The sequence below is a fragment of the Pomacea canaliculata genome, linkage group LG3 (genome assembly GCF_003073045.1).
Source record: "Pomacea canaliculata isolate SZHN2017 linkage group LG3, ASM307304v1, whole genome shotgun sequence".
Lineage (NCBI taxonomy): Eukaryota > Metazoa > Mollusca > Gastropoda > Architaenioglossa > Ampullariidae > Pomacea > Pomacea canaliculata.
Window position 1 is genome coordinate 31,406,359 of NC_037592.1, and position 20,804 is coordinate 31,427,162.

A 20,804-nucleotide genomic window follows, 5' to 3' on the forward strand; every position below is an offset into this window, starting at 1 on the left:
TCCAGAAAATCTGAACAGCCTTGAACGGGTCTCTGTTACAACTTTCCTCCTCGAGAGCCCAGTGCGAAGACGATGATGTTCCTCCTATCACGATGTTCAATCCTCATCTGCGAGGGTCGTCCTCTCTCATGATTAGTCGAGCATACCACAGACTTACTTTCGACCATGCCACTATCTAGATACATCCAATCACTCCGTAGCTAACACATGATGGTGCGCACATGTGACATTGTAAATTACAGGTAAATGCAAGTGTTTTTGAACGTTTATAGATGATATTATTTGAAAGAATATGAGTGCATTTTATCTCCAGTTTGAGGTTTTTGCGCATAGGCAAATGCGAGTGTCGCGTAAAAAAAAAAGCGGATGTACGTATTTCTTCTATTGTATGATACGTCAGCAATCCAGCATCAATATTTAAGTCTGTGTATGAGGAATAAGGAAAATAATATAAGGGACATAGGGAAAATTATGGGAAGAAGCCTTTGGTAAGCGGTGGATCCATCGACGCACCATGGGCTGTATATCAAATAATGCGTACAACAAAACACTAGCTGCATAACAGGCGTTGGATCAATAATGTAAATGTATTCTTGTATGCTTGTCTATCCATCTGCGCACAAAGGTTATAATTTAACCCACATTCTGAATATAACACATTCTCAAGAATAGAAACTTGTACATATTTATGTTTACATATTTATATGTCTATATATGTACTTCAACGTTAACGCTGAATATATTGTAATTAATGAAATTTCGGTTCGTTTTTAGTAGAGTAGATTCCAATCTGGCGACTGGCGTAATATTTGTTCATTGAGACCTTGAAGTCTCTGTGTGTCTTTGGACGAAGGTGGTGGCTCCGCGATCACAGATATATCGTGGTCGATCAGGGTTCCGCGACTGATCGTATGACTGGCTAAAATAGAATACATTTTTTTTTTTTTATTTGTGAGCGACTTTAAATGCAAGCACCAGTATTCGCACGATATTGATGTGTTCTGTGAAAAAGAGAATTACAATCTGGAGTTGCATGTATCACTAAACAGCAGCTGAATATCGTTGGTGCGAAAGTTTATCTGTACTTAAAATCTGCTGGCTGCATTGTATGTTAATTCTCATTCATCATTTTTGTTCCTTTGACTGTTTGCACGAAACAGCCTGCCAATACACTAGTATCTATTAGTCAAGTAAAATGATATAGGTTCTTATGTCTGATCAAGCCAACAAAGGGATCTCGATCTCTAAATTATTATAATATATATATATGCAATAACTTTATAATTCAGTGCATGGTTGTCTAGCCAGCCACAATGTTACATTGCAGTCGAGAGAGCCCTGATGCTGATCTTTTTTGTCGTTTTACAATCAGATTCTATTTTTGTCTGCATCACGCCTTAAAAAAACAAACAAACACACGAGCAATAACAACGACGACGACTACAATAGCACTGGCAGCATCAACAGCAGCAACGCTGCACTACCAAATTGAGGACAGGAAGAAGATCTTGCGCCTGCGCTTCAAGTACCAACATGGCGGCGTACTTTCGTGGAGGATTCGTCTGTGATAAATAGACACGATTTCGGGCTTTTCTGTCCTCTTAAGTGAAAATGGAATTCTCTGACACAATTTCTGATCCACAATCAGAAGTAAAAAAATTGCAAGAGCTTGTAAAAAAACTTGAAAAACAGAACGAATTATTAAGAAGCAAGCAGAAACTAAACTTGGATTCTCTACCAAATGGCGAAGTTGACAAACCAGTCAGTCATAACAACAACCATCAGACAGACGGCTCATCTACACCCATTAAGGAACGGGATTCAATAGGAGGACTTGAGGATGTTGATGTGCTCGACGTGGATAATCTTTCTCTCAAAGATGAGGAGGACAGCTGGTACGTTTATTTATTTATTTTTTTTTTATTTATTTTTTTTTTTGTTTCAAAGGAAATTGACTCGCTTCCAGTTTTGAGTTTTGCTCCGTTCGAATTTATTTTAGATGCTCTCACTCTTTTTAAAAGGTACTAGTGTAATTTTCCAACAGTTTGCAGAAGAACTTTGACTACTATGCAGCCATTGATCATGTTTATTTCTCCAAGCGTTGAAAGACTTTTCCACATTCTTGAAGCAGGACAGACATTAACATTTGAAAAAAGCACAATACGTGCCTATAGACTGAAGCCATTATGAATTATCTTTATATGCCTGGTTTTTGGTGTTCTAAAAAAAAATTGATATTTATGAATGCTTTCATTCCTGTAATTGAATGATTCAGATTAATCAACAAATATTTTAAAACAAGCATAAAAATTTCTTTTTTTTCTTTTTATTTATAGTGTGTAATGAAGTTTTGTGTTTGCATGTGTAGACACTTTGTAAACACCATAAGTTCTCCCATAATAAAAATACTATAACAATTATTATAATTATTAAATAACTTGTGGAAACAGACTTATTAAGACCTTTTGCAGAAACAGTAAACAGAACTGTTTGACTTCTTAGATGTATGCATGTATGAATTTTCAATGATGGCATCTTAAATGTGGTGGCTAATGCGAAATGCTTTCGAGTTGAAGATGTATATATATATCCTGTTAGTAGAAGGAGTGCAGGCTTAATTTTTATTCATGATCACATAGTGCAAACATTTTCTTGTTAATCCTGAATAGTTTCATGTTTATAGCTTATTAAAGAACAGAATGCATGATGATTCCTCTCAAATATATTATGAGTACATAAATAGTAATTTGTTGATTGTAAAATGCTGTTAGTAAACACAATATTACTTAATGATTTTAATGAATGAAAATTCCTGTTGGAGAGATAAAGTAAGTTTCTTTTATATTTCAGGCTGTACTCGTCTCCAAAGCCTCCCACCCCTCAGCAGACAAGCATCAGTCTTTATAAATGGGTGCGGCAAGACTTTGACCACCCTAGCCCAGAAGTTGAATCAGCTCGACGTTCTTTGTTGTACAAACTTGATGAAGTGGCTAGAAGTAAGTGGGTTTTTTTTTTTTTGTTTTTTTTTTTTTTTTTTTGAAAGAGTGAAAGGGGGAGGCTGGCGATAGTTACATATTATTTTCTTACAAATTATATGTGCTCACTTACGTCCTTATTTTTTTGCATGTTATTTACTAAAAATGGTTGTCTCCTTAATCACAAAGAATAGTTAATTATACTAGCTGGCTTCAAGTGTTATTTCTACTTTAGCATGTGTAATAAGACAAACGTACTCTTACCTTGCATATGCACGACATATTTTGCACACACACACAACGCTCGACAAGCCCCACAGATGACAATGAAGATGAAGAGATTTGTAAGTTTAGTTTATTCCTTGTTACTCCTCGAGGAGCATAGGGCCACAACAACACCTCGCCAGGGGACCCGTTTTTGGGCAGCACTCCTCAGTTGGGTCCATGTGGTTCTGACGTCCTTTGCCTTGCTCTCTCATGTTCTTTTCCAAGTCTGCTTTGGTCTCCCAACTCACCTCCTCCCCTGAGGGTTCCAGTCAAGAAGAGACTTGTAGGTGAATTGAATCAATGAGGTCCAAGTTCAGAAGAATGTCACTGAGATAGTTATAAAGATGGCAGACGAAGACTGTTGTTTTTTCCCCCCGACTCACTTGGCCATTTTTAGAGCAATTCTTTTTCTCTTATATATGACATCTTTTTTTGCTTCAAGTGACATGGAACAAATGATGCACACAAGACGTCAGACGCAAGACACCATTTGTACACGAAACAATATGAGACCTACCACAACTCATTACAGTAGGACTCTTACATTATCCCTTGTAGTTTAAATTAGCCTATTGCAAAAAAATCAGTTTTAAATATTAGCAGAGCTTCTCCTTATGTTAAAAAACAATGGAAATTATTAAGTGAAGGTCTTTGAATTAAAAGGAGACTATCACAGGCATAATTAGTTGTCATAAACCATGTGGTTGAATCACAGAGGTACTATTTTGCTGATAGTAAGAAGCTATGTCTCTGTGGCAGTGTCATCAGCTGCAGAGTGAAGATAAAAGAAACAAAGATTAGCAAAACAACTTTAATAAAAGAAAATTGTGTCATGGAGGCACCAGTAAATATTTGGAAAGTGGCATTTAATGAGAACTCAGAGACTTAAAAAGTCCATAGAAATATGCTTGTGGAGTACAGAATAAGTATACTGATCCAAAAGACAAACAGCATGGTCTTTAAGAAACTCTTTACAGAATTGCTATTTCCTTGTGTCTGCTAAGGGGAAAATATAAAGTGCATTTCTGTCAAAGTTTACCATGACCCATCCTAAAGTAAATAAGTGCTGTGCAAGCTGACCTAGTTTGAGATTGTCCACAAATGTTCTCCCACCTGCCAGCAAACTGTTTATTCTGTTTCCTTCGGGCTGCATTTCAAACCACCATAGCCTTTTGATTTCCCTCTTTGTGTGTGTGTGCGCGCGGCGCGCAGGCTCATGCACACATGTGTCCACCTGTGTGAGAGTGATTAGTTATAGAGCGTGTACAAAAATGAGACTAGACTATCTTCAATTTGGTAAGGGGTGACCACCCCCACCTCCACTCCTTCTGCATGTGGCCAATAGGAGAATGGCCTCATGATTAAGCTTGATTTCCCTGGAGGAATAAGCAGTTGCATCCCTTCACTTTAACTGGCTGAAGAAGACAGCTCTCTGTTATTTTGTCTCATCCATTGATCTGCATCAAATTTTGGGGTCTCCTGCTGATCTTTGTTTTTTGGCCCATTTGCCTCTGTTCTGGGGTGTTCTTTAATGCTTGTTTGGGGCATTTCTTCTAATAAACATCATCCTAACAACGTCTGCATCCTGTTCTTTGTTTTGACATCTTGCATTGGGTTTTTGACCGTACAGGATTCTTTGTGCCTCCTTCACTCAGACTTTTAACTTTTCTGGCATTGAGGACATACTGTTTTTCATTTTCTTATTTGCAAACCATGTACTTTGCTGCATGTTCTGCAATTCAGTGATGTCATCTGGTGATGGATGCATTTGGTGTCTTTCTGCATCTTGCTTCATGCATGTTTTTGGACTGCTGTCACATTCTCAGTCCCAGGATTATACTCTGTTCTCAACTGTGTTGTCATAGAACTTCAAAAAAGTATAGAGACGAGTCTTTTGACTTTGAGAGATGTGAAATATTGCTCCTTGAAATGATGTGTGTTTTACTTATTTAATTTGTGTTCAACACATTGAGCCTACTGATAGGGAAACTGTGTTATTGGGTCTACTAGTCTACATAGATATTGTTTGCAGATTGATTTTGCCAGCCGGGAAATGGGCTATAGAAAAGCTATTATTATACCAATTGACAATGGAGGGAGGGAGAGACATACAGAGGGAATGAGAGAAAATTAATTAATAGAAGCATTTGTAGCTTTTATGTTTCTAAAGGAAACCCTTTTGTTGATGGTTCATTTCCTCATACCTGATTTCACCTTGGGATAAATATGGTGGTCTGTATTGTTTTAGCAGCAACCCCCACAGTAGCCAGGCTCAGTGTCATGGGAGTCAGCTCAGTACTAAGAGGGAGAATGGATAAATGTGTTGCTTTTGTCTGATATATTTTCTTCCTTATCTTCCATGTCAAGCTGACTTTTCATTCCCCAGGAAGCATAAGATGAAATGAGCTAAGTATCTTTTACACAACTTATTAGTCACTAAATAAAAATGCTGGGAGTTCTAAATTGCACAAATGGTAACATGTAAACATCAAATTATAATATTGTGCAACAATTTGACTGATTATTCACATCTAGCTGGTGCAATCTTCTGTAAGGTCTTTGCCTCCTCTGTCTCTCATTACTTGATGTCTGTCTATTGTTTTCAGTGAATCGGAGCTCAAGCACCCCGGCTCTTGGTACCTATATCTCACCCAATAAATCTTCACGCCTTAGTCGATCCACAGATGAGTCCAAGCAGTATAGTCGAACGCAGCGACAGTCTTTGCTGTATATGCCTGGTATGCTGACATAACATGTTGACTGAGTGATTGCACTGGTTGATTTATTTATCTTAATTTATCATGATCTATCACCTTTATAGATTACCCCAGTTTCCTTTTTTTTTTTTTTAAAGCGTCAAAAATAATGCATGCATTTGGAAATAAATACATCAATTTATAATGTGTTCATTTTATAGCGCTTTTTCCCACCATTTAAGGCTGGCTCAAATCACTTTACTAAAAAGAAAAAAACACAAACCTAATAAGAAATGGATGTTGGTCTTAAAAAACTTGTAGAATCACTGTATATTTGTGACCTTTGCTTATCACAGTCTATAGCTGATAGGCACAGGCAACACTGTCAAACTGCATGATGACCACGTCTGATGACTCATTGATGTTTAGAGTGACCATCACCTTTTTTTTCTGACAGTGGTGGGAAGATAATGTCATATGGCTGACTTGCTGGTGGAGAATCAGACAGCTGAGATTTGAAACAAGCACAATGCTTTGTTACTGATTTGTCTTACATGACTTTTGTCTCTCTTTAGCCTCTTGTCACTATTAAATCTATAAACTTTAACAGCTACTAGTTTTAAAAAAGATATAAGTAGTCAGGTCATGGGGAAGTGCGGACATAAGACTAAGTACAGCAGTCAGATCAAAGGCCTCAAAAACAAGTTGGCCTTTTTCAGCATCAACATCAGTCAGATTAGTCTGAGCAGCATATTTCGCTGAGCTTCTTGGAGATACACGATGTCAGTCATTGCAGACTGGCCTGTATTACACACAAAGCTTGCTGCCATAGCTCAGTATTTTGAAGCAGCTGAAGGGAGGCAATTAGTCAACAGTGCCAATACCCAGATCTCAAATCTAAATAATAGCAAGATGGGCAGATGTGACAGTAGAAATAAATTGGCACATGAAAAGATGAAAAGTGGCGCAGACACAGAAATCCATCCAGAAACATAACAAGTATCATAACAGATGAACTGATGAACATTAGACACAAAACTTCATACAGATCAATGGACACATAAAAAAGTGAGATAGAGGAGGAGTCACCTTTGAGCAAGTTAGGTGAAGGGACATCACTTTCCATTTGCTGAAGGACCATACAAGAAATGAGCTGGATGAAGCAGTCTGTTTTCAATGTTTTCGACGAATTTGCTACTATCCTTAAAAAAGTATGGGATAGGTATTTAAAAAAAAAAAAAAACACAAAACTTTTGCATGTGTGCACATGCACTCTCCTCTGATCAGAAACTATCCAAGTGCCTTTTTTGACTACAGAATAAAGCTAACTCACTATCTTTTGTCATAAACTTCAGGAGGAGGCAAAGGAATTGATTCTGGGACATTTAGTCGCTCGAGAAAATCTCATGATCGCACAGCACACTTGCTTCCAGACCGAGACAGAGACGATGAAGGTGTGCACAGGCATGAGGTTACAGATGTGGAGACTCTTGCAAAGCAGCAGGAAGAAAGTGAGCACAAATTATAACACTAATATAAAAATGTCTTAAGTGCTTACTTTGTCTGGAATTTTATTAAGTCACTTCCTTTTAATACAGGAGCACAGGACAAAATGATTTACTTGCCATCAAAAATATTATGATCTTTTCGGTATATAATTATATTTTTGCCAGAATGTTGTTTTCTAATCTCCAGGTTTGCGACAAAGCATGGCAACATACAGTTCTCCAAAGAGAAGTAATTTTTAGAATTTCAAATCTTTTGTCAAAAAGTCGGAATATTTTGTAACTTCCTCATAGGTTTATATGGGATTAGAAGAAAGTAAATTTATCTTTATGCTAAATATTGCTTGAGTGATCAAAAATTTTATCAGCATTTTGTTAGAAAATGTAAGAAGAGCATAGAAAATAACAATTTTGTTTGGCTTTTCCAGTTAATTTTTTTTTTTTTTATAACTAATTCTAGCTCATTTTTTCTGTAGGTACAGATTTGTTTTAGCAGATGTAAATGTCTATTTACTTTTTAAAAAATAAGAGCATGTTTGACGTGAAGAGTTTTTCTATATGCAGCCTCCCGCAACAAACCAGTATCTTATACTAGTGATACAGACAACAGTGCATCTCCATCTGGCTCTAACAGGTCTAGCCCTGGAAGATTTGACAGTAAGGATCTCTCTTTCTTTTTTCTTTACCTCAGCAGTCCCTAAATTCCAACAACAAGGCACATTGTTATTATTATGTGGTCATGGCAGCAAACTATAAACTAAAGTTTGTGTTTTTAACATAAAAAGACGTGCTGATGAAGCAATAAATATTGCAGGCTGAAACAGCTTTAAAAGCAAAATCTAACCCTAACCTAAATTTCATTTAGTGAAACTTGGTAATCCATTCATCACACAAAGTTGTTAATTTCATCGTGAAGTCAAACCCATTTTGATTTTTTCTTTTTTCATTGAGACGTATGTTAAATGACTAGTGGGATACAACTTTTCCCCTAATTTGTAGATAAAACTCAGTGTGAGATGCTATTTTCCCAAATCTAGCACTTCTATACTTCCTCTATTCTTGAGATAGGTGCCTTAAAAAAATATCACCATGCACAGGAGGAGGTTAATATCAGAGACTTCAGGATGATGCGTGGATGTTTTCAAATGGATCTGTTCATATTTCTTGTTCTGCCATTTTTAATTTCTGTGACCACCTTATTTATATTTGATTATTTGCTTACATTAAATTGTATTTTTACCTAAGTATTATGCTTAATTACTTTTTTATTTCTTTAGTTAAAGGAAAGTTCAGATAAAAAAAATTTTAAGTCAAGTTTTTTGTTGTTGCAAAATATACATAATGTTACTTGAAAGAAGACTGATATATTCAATGCTAGCTGATCTACTGTTTGATCTACTTTAATGCCACATTTTAAGCATTGCTGTCAAATATTAGTCAAGATGCAGGAAACAAGTGAGCAAATAACCCTAATTCTTTCTGTAAGCAGTCTTAATAGATCTTTACCATAGATTATTCTTAATTCAAAGTCAGTCAACCATAACTGGTTTCTTGATAATCGGCGATCTAGGTTCTGTTTTTAAATTTGTCTAGACCATGTGAAGGATGTTGCAGACAACTATTAGTTTTTCCTCTTTAGTGGTAAAGTAAAAGAAAAAGCCAAAGTGCATGTTTCAGCAATGAAAAGATTTTTTGCTTTGTATTGTCTATACACCGTAGCATAGGATTTTCCATAATGGGTCTTGCACTGTTGTTTATTACTACATTATTTAGTTCATATTATCTATAAATTAGTCTACACTTAAATAATATTTACATGACTTTTGACTGAGAATATTTTAACATAAATGTTTATTTTGTTAGGTATTAAGAACCATGATGTTACCTTTTGGCACTCCCTAGAAGTGCACTGCTACTACCATTAAGCATACTTTGACTCTTTAATATAAAACTACAGGAATTGCTTAAAAGCAAAGGTTTCTAAAGCACGTTGTAAGGTCTTTTTCAACCCTTAGCCAATTTCTGTCCTTAGTTCAAACTGAACCTTAAAGCAGGGTTCTTCTTAGTTAATGAAAAAACTGGAATTGATAATCATCACTGATCCTTTTTGAACCAGGTTCAGACCAATTAGGTATGCTCAGTTAAGACATGGCTTCAAGTTAAGTTTAGATAAACAATCACACTTCCAGTCTGCCTTTATCCTGTTATTATGTACAGTTATCAGATTTTCGGATGACTTATTAGGGGTGTTCTCTGTACAGATGAAGGGGGATATATTGGTCGGCACAGGAACAGCATCGGATCAGACAATGGTACACCACCTGACAGCCCTCATCCACCTTTGCAGCACAATATGCCTGGGTCAGGTACTGGAACTGTATGCAGTGTTTGTCCTTTTTTTGTGTGTGTGTCCTCAGCATTCTATGGAGTGGAGGAGGACATTTATCAAGTATTTGCACCCCTATGAACTATTTTCACTCCATCTGAACAAATGAGCAACTGCCACCCTAATCTTTATGGGTTGTAGGAAATTATGACTGTTTTTCACCAGCAGTAAAGCTCATTTTATCCAATCTAGCAGCTGGAATATGTATGTTTAGTACATAGATTTCAAATGCTGCTGCCAAGATTGGTGACTTACACAATCACCTCTTACATCACCTACCAAAAAAGATCTGCATATATCCCAATAACAAACCATGGCTGGGTAAAGAGCTGAAACACTGTCTCAATGAAAAGAAAATAGCTTTTATGCAGGGAGACAAACAAAATGTGAAAGAAAAAGAAGGCAAAGGGCAAAGGCAAAAACATCTAGGTAGGAATACAGAAAGAAGGTTGAAAAGTGACTTAGCGAGGGCAACGCAAGGGAAGAATGGAGGGGCCTGAACACCATGATGGGTGGAGAACAAAAGAAACAAAGAGTAAAGTGCGCTGACCCACTCATATTTCTTAATGAGCTCAAAACTTTCTGTTTTACAATTTGACATGAGAGACTTCAGCTAGGAAGTAGATCATATCTGTTCTTCACTGTCGGCAGCCATTGTCACAGTCTGTGAGGGAAATGTCATCAGAATTCTCTCTCATGTTAACCCACGTAAAGCCCCTGGACCTGATAACAGGAGAGGCAAGGTTCTAAAAGAGTGTTCTAGTCAGCTAGATATTGTTTTTACCAGACTTTTCCAGCTTTCCCTTGACTCTTTCAGTGTTCCCTGCTTATGGCGCTTATCAACAATAATACCAGAGCCAAAGAAGCCTAATGCTACAGACTTTAAAGATTTTCGACTTGTGGCTCTCACGTCTGTTGTGGCCAAGTGTTTGGTTAGGGTTGTGGGAAGTTTGATAACCTCCACCATAGCTGATCATCTGGATCCTTTGCAGTTTGCCTACAATTTTGTCTGATGCCACTCTCACTCTTTTAGATATTATCTTACAACACGTGGACACCTCTAGCTCCTATGTTCAAGTCCTATTCATGGATTTTTCCAGCACCTTCAATGTGGTCCAGCTGCACCTTTTAAAGTGTCTACTAGACTTGGATGTAAACACCAATCTAGTTCTATGGCTACAATCATTCCTGAAGGACTGACCGCAGACGGTGGGTCTCAGAATTCCACTGACAAGTACTGTAGGGTCTGGCTTGTCTAAAAGGGTAAATCTGTCAATGGATGGAATAATTCTGTTGGACGAGCAGATCCTCAACATGGGTACTCCTCAGGGATGTGTACTTTCCCCTATCCTATTCTCTGCATATACAAATGAGATCACCATAGACAATGCTATTCTCAAACTTGTAAAGTATGCAGATGACATGGCCCTTGTGGGTTGCATCAAAGATGAGCAGCTTGTCACATTACCTGGCCCGCATAGGGGAACTGGAGGACTGGTTTGCAGCTTTCCGGAGCTAAACGTTGAAAAAAAAAAGGAGGAAATGGCCTTTGGGGGAGCACACGATGGAAGAGATGGCAGTACCCCTCTCTCCCCACCAAACCAAATTAAAGGACAGCAGGTACAGAGGGCGGCTAGATTTGAGTACCTTGATAGAATGAAGGCTCTCCTTTAGAGATCACATGAACCAAGTGTACAAAAAGGCCCACCATAGACTGCCCCTTTTGAGGAAACTTTGCAGCTTCAATGTCAGCTCTGTGGTGCTGGAAACTGTTTACAGGTCTCTTGTTGAGAGCATTCTCTCATTTAACATCACTACCTGGTATGGTCACCTCCTTGTCAAAGACAAGGCAAGGCTGGCCAGAGTCATCTAGCAGACAAATAAAAATTATTGATACATCATAGCTGTCACTTTCTGACTTGTACCTTCATGCAGTCAGAAAGATGACATATAACATCATTTCGGATCAAACACACCCTCTCCATCCCAAATTTCAGCTGTTGCCCTCAAGCAGGTGCTATAAAGTGCCACGTGTGCGAAAAAACTCCCCACCAAAGGTTCTTCATGCCAGCAACCATCACCACCCTTAATAAAAGACACAAGGACTCATAGGTCTACGATATTACCTGGCATCCTTCTTAGGAGGTTCACGTGTATGTGTGAGAAGGTTTAGGTGTGCGCGTGTTGAATGTCTTGTATGGGTATGTATGTCTTCCCATTATGTTGTGTGTGTGTATATATACTCAATTATGTTTGTATTTGTGGCTGGGCTTGTGAGCAAAAGAAACATTTCTGTCTTGGACTTCCTCGGCCAGACAACAAAGTTTGATTTGAGTTTTAAACCCCTTTCCAAATATTACCATTTTATAGGAATTGCAAAATGTCCTGGACATAATTGTTTCATAGAAGCAACAAGGTTTCAGTAGTTTTGCACCTGTCAGCATTGTCAAAGCTGGTCAACATTGCTACAGACATTTATTTTTCAGCTATTCTGTCAATGATTCTGTTAATCTGCTATTAGCACAAACCTGTACTTTGCATTTTTTTTACTTTTTTGGCATTTGTAAGGTCAGTAAGTTTGCACAAAGAACCCTTGTAAGAAGTATAAAGAACAAAATGTGGAAGGCATTGTGGTTTAGTTTTTGTTATATATCTGGAGAAGGAAAAGTCATCTCTAATTGCATGGCATTTTAAAAAAGTTTGGGTTGATTTGAAACTTTAAAAAAATTAAAAGATCATATTTTCCTTATTATGTATAAAATAAAAATACTTAATGCAGGTCTTTAAAGATTTCTTACAGTAAAATATAGGTGTGCCATTTATAAATTTTGGTGGCCCCCCCCCCCCCCCCCGTGTTTTAAAACTTATAAATAATTACCTTATAGTAACACAGAAGTGAAGAGTAGATTGGAAAGTTGAAAATTTATCACTGGACATGGTTTACTTAAGCATACTATTAGCAGCTCTGGCTTAGTTATATTTCCACTGGTTTACTGGGCGTTTCTATCTTTACTAGAATCTGGCCATATACGTCGAAGCATGCCCAACATGTCACGCTTGCAGTACCCTCAGCCTGGCATCCACTCCAGTGACTCCAGTCTTGAGCACCAATCTGCAGGTAGTGCAGATGATCTCAATTTTCTAACAGATGGTCGCAACAATGCGCGTCTACCTGCTCCTGGTTATCGAGCAGCTTCCCCAGCTATGGGTGGATTATGGCAGGGTGCTGCAGGAGCACGAGGAGTATCTCCTCAGAGGAGCAATTTACCTACACCACGTCGATCTATTCCTCGGCCTGCTGGCAATTCTGGCAGTCGGACATCCTTGCCCACACCAAGAAGGTTAGTTAACTGATTGTCAAGAATTTCATCTTTGTTTCTGTTTTTGTAATTACCATAGTACCTAGGTTAATGTCTGCTGCTAACATTTCCAGTTGTGATTCTGTCAGTTTTATATCATTTGATTTGAGTCAAGCTTAATCATGCACAGCATCAGTGAAGAGAAATACTGAAAAGGTGTATTCTCCATGTCAGATTGACAGATTGAGAACTCATGTTCAGCAAGAGATTTTGGAGGGTATGGAGGGCACAATGTTCTGAGTGAAGGGGGAGATAAAAATTTCAGTTTTGCCAGTGACACCCCTCTCTATCTCTTTCTTACTAGTGACAACAAAAATGCATGCTGCATAGCAGAGATGTGTCACAATTTTATGTGCCTAGTATTTTTGTTTTCATTTGGATCTACTGGTAATATTGTAGAATGGATAAAATACTACAGTCATATGCCAACCAAAAATAGTCTGCTAACTTCTGTAGATGAAAGGAATATTTCTGCCAAACTTAGTGAGGAACTAAACCTGTCCACCCAAATAAACATATCTCCATACTCTGCTTTATTTTAAAGATTTTAGTGCATGAAAAGTAACAAAATAGAGATTCGAATCAGATACTTCTTTAATTTTGCTCCAAAAGAGGTGTTAACTCTTACTTTCAGCTTATTTTTTTGTACAAAAGTCTGGACTTATTCTAATACAGTTGTCATTTTCTTCTGGAACATGTTCATATTTCTCCATACTTAAATTCCAGCCTCAATTTCTTGCGACTCTATTTGTACATTAGCTTATACCTCTCATCCAAAGGTGATTATAGTAATATAGTAATGTTATTTATACATTAACATTATTATTCATCATATTTCAGCAGATGAACAGAATCTGTTTATGTGGCTGATAATCTTTAACAAGGGCATATATATATTGAGTAGGGCTTATCAGAATCCTAAAAAATCAGTTTATGGCTTATTTTTGGGGAAACAAGGTATGTATACAGAATACAAAATGCCAAATCTTCTTCATGGACAAGCACAAGCTTGTGCATTGCTTGTTCATATTATGTTGTGAAATTAAGATGCCATTGCAGTAATTCAAGCATTTGGACATCTCACCTCAAAGATTGATGATGTGCTTTTTAATTCTTTAAACTTTTCCAACATACAATCAATTCACATTGTCAGCATGTGACGGTCTGTTGTCATTAAATTATGTAAAATTTCCTTCATAGCCTTTATGATATTCTGGTTCTTCAGTATTGTTTTTAAAACAAGGAAGAAACATTATCAGATATAACTTGCTTTTTCTTTTATTTGGTTTTTTTTTTATTCCATTATTTGTCAAGGTCCCAGATCCCATCTCCACGACCACCTTCATCCCAGGGATCTGATGAAAGTTGGCGAGACGGTTGCTTCTGACAGAAAGTGCCAGTTTAATTTATTCTTCTACCGCTTTCTTGCTTGTGTGAGGAATGCGGCATTTTAACATGCATCAAGTAATTCTAGTGCAAATTGCTGCTTTGTTCTTGATGTACACCATGGTCAGATGGTTGACATTTGGATGTGGACACAATTGCCTTCTTTTGCTGTGGATGCTGGGAGCCTATGCTTGCTTCAGAAAAGTAAAAAAATCACTTTGCAGGATCTTGGAATAAACTTACAGCTGGTGATTTCCAGTGTGAAAATGTGCTTTCAGCGCTTTCTCTCTGAGAAGATTTAAAAAAAATGCCCCTAAATTTGATTTGTATCTGTTGTCAGGGCAATTAAGTGTCTTATTCAGAAAATAAGTTCCTTTTGCCTTGATGTCACTTGTTTAGATGTAGGCATAAGTTGTGAAAGTAGCAGTACCTTAACTCTTTGGTGTTTCACTGACTTGACATCCTTAGCAAATTTCAATCCAGTTGACAGGTTGTGTGAAATTATGATGCATTACAACTGGAATTTAACAATAAGGAATTGTGAAATCAATGTTTGAGGAAGTGGTGACATTTTAATAATAATAAAGAACAGAGAAAATGGACAAAGAAATGTCTTTTGTTAATATAAAGAATCATGACATGCATACCTAGGCTGAGGCCAAGGAATTCACAAAGACTTTTAAAATAAAAGTCCAAAGATGAAATGTTGGAATACTTCTTGGTAGTTGCAGGTCCTCTTACCTTTTCCCTCCTTTTCATCAGTGATATTGCATGTAAAAGTTTCTTGTAAGAAACAATGACATGATGTGATTTAAGTCTGTTCAAAACCAGTGGAATCTTTGTCTCACTTTTCCTTTTTTCTTTTTAATTCCTTCTTGTGTTGCTGTCCTTTTTATTTGTAAATGAAGTGAAAAAGCCACTTCTAAATGCAACCTTTTTATGCTTACTGTTAAAAAAAGTGTGGACTTTTTCTTTATATATTCCTTGACATTTGTGACTGCAAAGAAAGCAGATGTTGATGCTTGCAAGTGTTATGAACATGATATTAATTGACATTATTTGTGCTGGTTGAGAATTGAGATGAAGTAAATATGTGAGTGTATGAAAGCATTAACAACATAAATGAGCTGAATTTATTAAGATCTAATAGCAAGAAAAATGGGAGACAGGAAAAAAAGGATCAAACACTGATCTCATTGTTAATCCTTATGTTACTTCAGGCTTTGACGAGAAACATGTTAGCCTTCCATCTTCACACCTCTTCATAGTTTTGTTGTTGTCTGGTGATTAGCATTGTCTGTATAGAGAAGTGTTTATGAAAAAAAGGTGTCAAAACTATGTATATCAGTTTATTGTCCAGTTTCTTTTGTCCAATTATCAAAACTTTGGGCTTCATGGAAATAATTAAAATAATTCCTTTCTGAAGTAAGGTTCATTAGATATGCTTGTCATTACAACCTGCAAACCAGGCGAAACTCTATTGTAAGTGTTTTTGTAGAGAATGTGGTACATGTGAGTAGTTAAATCTGTTGACAAGAAACAAAATTGCTTTTAAAAAAATTTAGCTGCAGTCATAATTGTCGATGCTGGCAATTATCATCTTTTTTAGCAAGTGATCCATAGACTTGTGACAATCTTAACCAGACTGCAGCATTTTCTCTTAGGAATATAAAAGTGCAATCCAGCAAACTCCATATTTTACCCGTAGACTGGAATGAAACAGCAGATTTTTAAGGCATTATTTTTTATGTTCTTTAAACTAGTTCGGGAAGCTTAGACAGTGATTTCATTTTTGTTAAGTCCGTCAAATTTTTTGCTGTTGTGATTAGCAAACTTAAAGCCCTCATTGGTTCCTTGTTTTCATGATCAGAAGTAAATACATTTGACATTTCTCTTTTTTTCCCCCTGTGTCTTTCCCCTTCTGTTTATGATATTCAGCTATGTTTTAGTGGATGGTTCTGCTCTTATATAAATCTGTTTGGGCTGATTACAAATGTAATGATGAAGACATCTGAATTACAAAAGGTAAATATTGTATGAAAACCATGTCCTTACAGAATATAATCCAAGGTATATAAAAAAAAGCCTGTGATAAAAAGAGAGTGGCTTGTTGCTGTGACATCAGTGTCATCATTTAATGTGCATGTTGGTCAGTAATCATTGGTCTTAATTTGTGTGTGATTGTTTAGAAAATAAAAGCTCTTGGAAATTTCCTATCAGTCATATACAGCATTATAAGCATGTCAATGCTACTTTAACATTTTTATTATTCAGTTTCCATCTTCCTATAGTTGATAGTTTGAAGAAAGATTTTTCCACCCCCCACACCCATCAGTAATGCCTTTCATTTTAGTCACTTATTATCTGGTAGAGTAGGACTTTGCAACGATGCATAACTTTAAAGGATACACCTAAATTGCTAGTTATCATGTAAGTTATAGTGATTTGTAAAATATTTAATACATCATTAAGAGCAAAGAAAGTAGTTTCATAAAGTACACATTAGTTATTGTCTTTTTTGTGTTTATTTTTTTAATTTACATTTCCTGTTCTGAGTAATCATGGTAGACACATAACTGTCATTTATAATTTGTATTTGTTAAAATACCAAAATGTGTGCAGTCAATTTTATTGTCCAAATGCATATTTAATAAGCTAAAGATAGTTATTTATATCAGTTCTCCATAATCACTCTGCAGTTGTCAGCTTCTTTGGGGGAAAACAAATTTTTCAAGATTAGATCGTTTAGGATTGATAATGCTGATAATCTGTAGAGCTCTTCAGGAAGGGGAGATAGCCTAGTTATTTTTCCTGACATGGAGGTTAACATGGCTATAAGCTGGTGGCAGTTGGATGGTTTTATTATTCTTTTATATTATAACAGTGAAAGAATGTGTTGATATATTTCTTATATGGCTCCCTAAACAATGTTTTCAAGCTGAATAACTTTATAGCAGATCTTGTTAATTTTGTTGGAGGTCCAGTGGCTCAAGGGTTTGTCACCAATACAGTGAAGGTTGGCTGTAATGGGTTCAGCTTTTGTCTCGGGCACGCTGTTCTTTCTTTGCATGTGGCATCTGTTTACAGGGCTGGCTGTCTTGTCGTGATAAAGCCTTAGTTGCTGGCTCAGTGTAAAACACCAGTCCCCCCACCCTTTGTTAATTTTGTTTTTACATCTGATTTCTAAAAATATACAATTTGGAGAATGTGAACTATAGAGTTCAGAAAGACGGTAAGGAATTTCCTCTCTTTATCTTATGAGATTATCCAATTCATGCATCTTATAAGCCTTTGTACGTAAGTGTTCACACCCTTCATAAGTTGGTATATTGTGCCATTGAAACCTTGGCTTTTATCCATTGCAACTGATTAAAGATATGTCTTGCGGCCTTCACAGTTTGCTATCACCAGGCTAGACATTCTTCAAGGTGTGATGTCTTTTTTAAAAAAAACTGGTTGTGTCATATCAGACAAAAAAATGTTGGAGTGTTTGTAGCTTATGTGTTTGGCAACCTCATCTCTTTTTTCCAGATGGAGAGCTGGGGAGTAAGGATAATCATCATCGCCGAACCAGAAAATATTTGTATAGACCTTGGGATTTTTTCCCGTAAATTCCCGTGCTTTTTTGGGTTTTTTTTTTTTTATTCCTTATTGATGTAGAAGTCATTTTTACCTTTTTATGGTGTATAGGGTTAAAGAGGGGAATATAGAATATTCATGCTTTGTATTTGAGCTTTGTATTTGTGGACAGTAGAAATAACTAAGAAAGTGTTTTAGTTTTACAACAAAAGTACAAAAAATTTTATGATGTTATGGTCATGAAAAAATAATTCATCTGTACACTTTATATTTGCATGAAAAGACTACTTTTCAGAAAACTTCTACACCGTAGAGATTGTTATTGTAAATTACAGGAATTAAAATGTGGAAACTGTCCTTTCTGTGGTTAAAAGCACTATAGAAAACATATGATCATGGAGGTAACAGGCTGCCAGTATGGTGTTCAGCATGCTGTTAAAAGTTATAAAAAAGGCTGAATATCAGGGGGTAAAGAATGTGTTAGAAATTATACTTTCATATCATTTCATTGTTTTTGAAAATACTGCTGTTGGCTTTCTTGAGATGTATGTTGGTGTATTTTGGACCCGGTGTCCAGAAAGATATCTCATTTGCAGGACTGTGTTGTAAGAAAGCAGTATCTAACAAGACTACTGCAGTGGTGGTGAGCTGTGTAGCACTACTAAAAGTTTGCGGCTTTTTGGGTGTTGTATAGAATTTATGATCAAACAGGTGCATTCACTGGGCCACAAGCCATGACTGACTGATTTCTTAAAATCAGGCATCATCTTTTCAAAGCTTACAGTACAAAGGACGATTCTGCTCAGTGTTTACAACACTTAAGAATGACAAGAGGTGAAGATAAAAAGAAATAAAGATGTCTCAGTGCTTAACATTGATTGCTTGTCTTCATTTGATAATATACATTTTTGTCCAGTTTTGAGGACACCATTCTCATTTGCACTCCAAATCAGTTGGACATTGGCACTTCTTTGTTTCTGGAAACAAATTGTTAACAAAATGCAGAAGATAGTACCCCATATCTCCCTAAGAAAGGAAATTAAAGTTCAGGGAAAAGATATAGGAAAAATCACCTAGCTGCTCAGTTGAAGAAAAATGCCAGGGGGGAAATGCAAGAAGGCTAAATTGAAAAATTTTACAGTTTAATCATTTTGCATTTTCCTTCTGGCATTTTTCTTCTTCAAATGTCTTTTTTGAAGAAAATAATTTTATTTTGTGAGTAAATGGCTGAGAAAAATGAGTCAATCGAAATGTGCTGAACAGTTGTGCTGATGCTTTTGCAAACAATTTAAAAAAAGAACCAATCACATTGCTCAATACGTTTCTCCGTCATATAACTGCAAAACTGGATAAAAGTATATTGTATGCTAATGACTGAGTGCATCCAGAATTTTTTGTGTGTGTGATCCAACCAGATTGAATCCATGTCTAATAAACAGTATTGGTAATATAGTATGACGTTCCTGGCCTATGGCAGGCTCAGAGCATCATGAATGCTGATTTGTCTTTATAATCTTCAAGAAATTTTTGCAGATCATAAATCTAGGCTTCTTATGACTCATCTTCAGTTTTGTTTGAAACCATAAGAATATGACTGTGCATCATATTTAGCATTAAACAATAATCTTTGGAACATTGCTGGTAGTGGGGGAAAAGGAGGTGACCCTCTCAAACAATTGATGTAAGTAGGAAAATGATCCAATTTATCAGCACATAGAGGTGATAAAAGCTTTCTGCAGCAGAGAAGAAAGTAGCCACAAGACATCCGAGGTCAAGGTGAAAATAACGATCCCGTAAGGGGATGACTTTCATCAAAATTGAAACGTGGGGGGGTGGGGGGTAGGAATGTGGGTGAAGGGAGGAATTCGGATCTTTTGTAAGGGGGGCAACCAGAGAAAACCTCTGATGACCAGTCCTGCGGACAAGTGTCCTGAGACGAGATCTGAGCCCTTAGTTTCTCGCTGCAATGGTGGCAAGCGAGTATTTTAACCACTACCGGTAGTGTACACTACACGCCCCCGGCGATGTAGACAAGGCGAGGCAGCGCGTTGGCGTACAAAAGGGAAGCTATTCTAACGAAGCGGAAAGCAACTTAAATTGGTGAATGGTTACTTCCCTTGAACCGTTGGCTCCCGTTTACTTCGCACACTTTCGTAGCGCTGATCAAAACAGCCTCATTACCACACGCCATTCCCATAAAAACCGAGAACCTGGACAACATCGTCCATAGATTTCGGCCCTCGTTGATGCTTATCTTTTTCTACTCTTATTATTCTACCCTTTCAGCCCTGTGACAGTGATCGGAAACCTTTTATCAGTTTTGTTTTAATAAGCAGGGACAATGCTCGGTCGCCTCTGAGCATCAATTGCACGTCTTGCTTGCCTTACGCAAGTCTTTTTCTTCTGTTAGAAAACGTTCTTCTCCTCTCCTTAAGATCCAGGGGTGTTTTTTTTTTTTTTCAGTCCATTTGATGATTCCATGATTTTAGAAGCAGACATTATATAATCAGCGTGTCTTTGGAGACGTACAACCGAAGCTTCAGTAGCTTCCAGAAACATCTTCCCCGATGCTCATGTCGCTGTGGAGGTCGTTGCGCAGCAGAGTTGTAGCCATTCACCTGACTTGGGACCCGGGTAACTTCATCTAAAGT

General features: G+C 37.0%; 1 protein-coding gene across 1 annotated transcript; it reads left to right on the forward strand.

Moving 5' to 3' along the window:
• Positions 1 to 1,507: 1,507 nt before the first annotated feature.
• Positions 1,508 to 19,025, forward strand: LOC112559424 (SLAIN motif-containing protein 2-like). Its single transcript, XM_025230675.1, has 9 exons — positions 1,508 to 1,895; positions 2,851 to 2,996; positions 5,849 to 5,980; positions 7,294 to 7,449; positions 7,634 to 7,675; positions 8,008 to 8,100; positions 9,705 to 9,809; positions 12,846 to 13,170; positions 14,503 to 19,025. Exons 1-9 carry the CDS (start codon positions 1,612 to 1,614, stop codon positions 14,573 to 14,575), a joined length of 1,356 nt encoding a protein of 451 aa, XP_025086460.1. The 5' UTR covers positions 1,508 to 1,611; the 3' UTR covers positions 14,576 to 19,025.
• Positions 19,026 to 20,804: the final 1,779 nt, after the last annotated feature.

Coding starts and splice junctions, on each gene's coding strand:
- LOC112559424 (XM_025230675.1), top strand. CDS start 1,612: ATGGAATTCTCTGACACAATTTCTGATCCACAATCAGAAGTAAAAAAA. Junction 2,997..5,848: donor ACTTGATGAAGTGGCTAGAA/GTAAGTGGGTTT, acceptor TATTGTTTTCAG/TGAATCGGAGCTCAAGCACC. Junction 5,981..7,293: donor GTCTTTGCTGTATATGCCTG/GTATGCTGACAT, acceptor CATAAACTTCAG/GAGGAGGCAAAGGAATTGAT.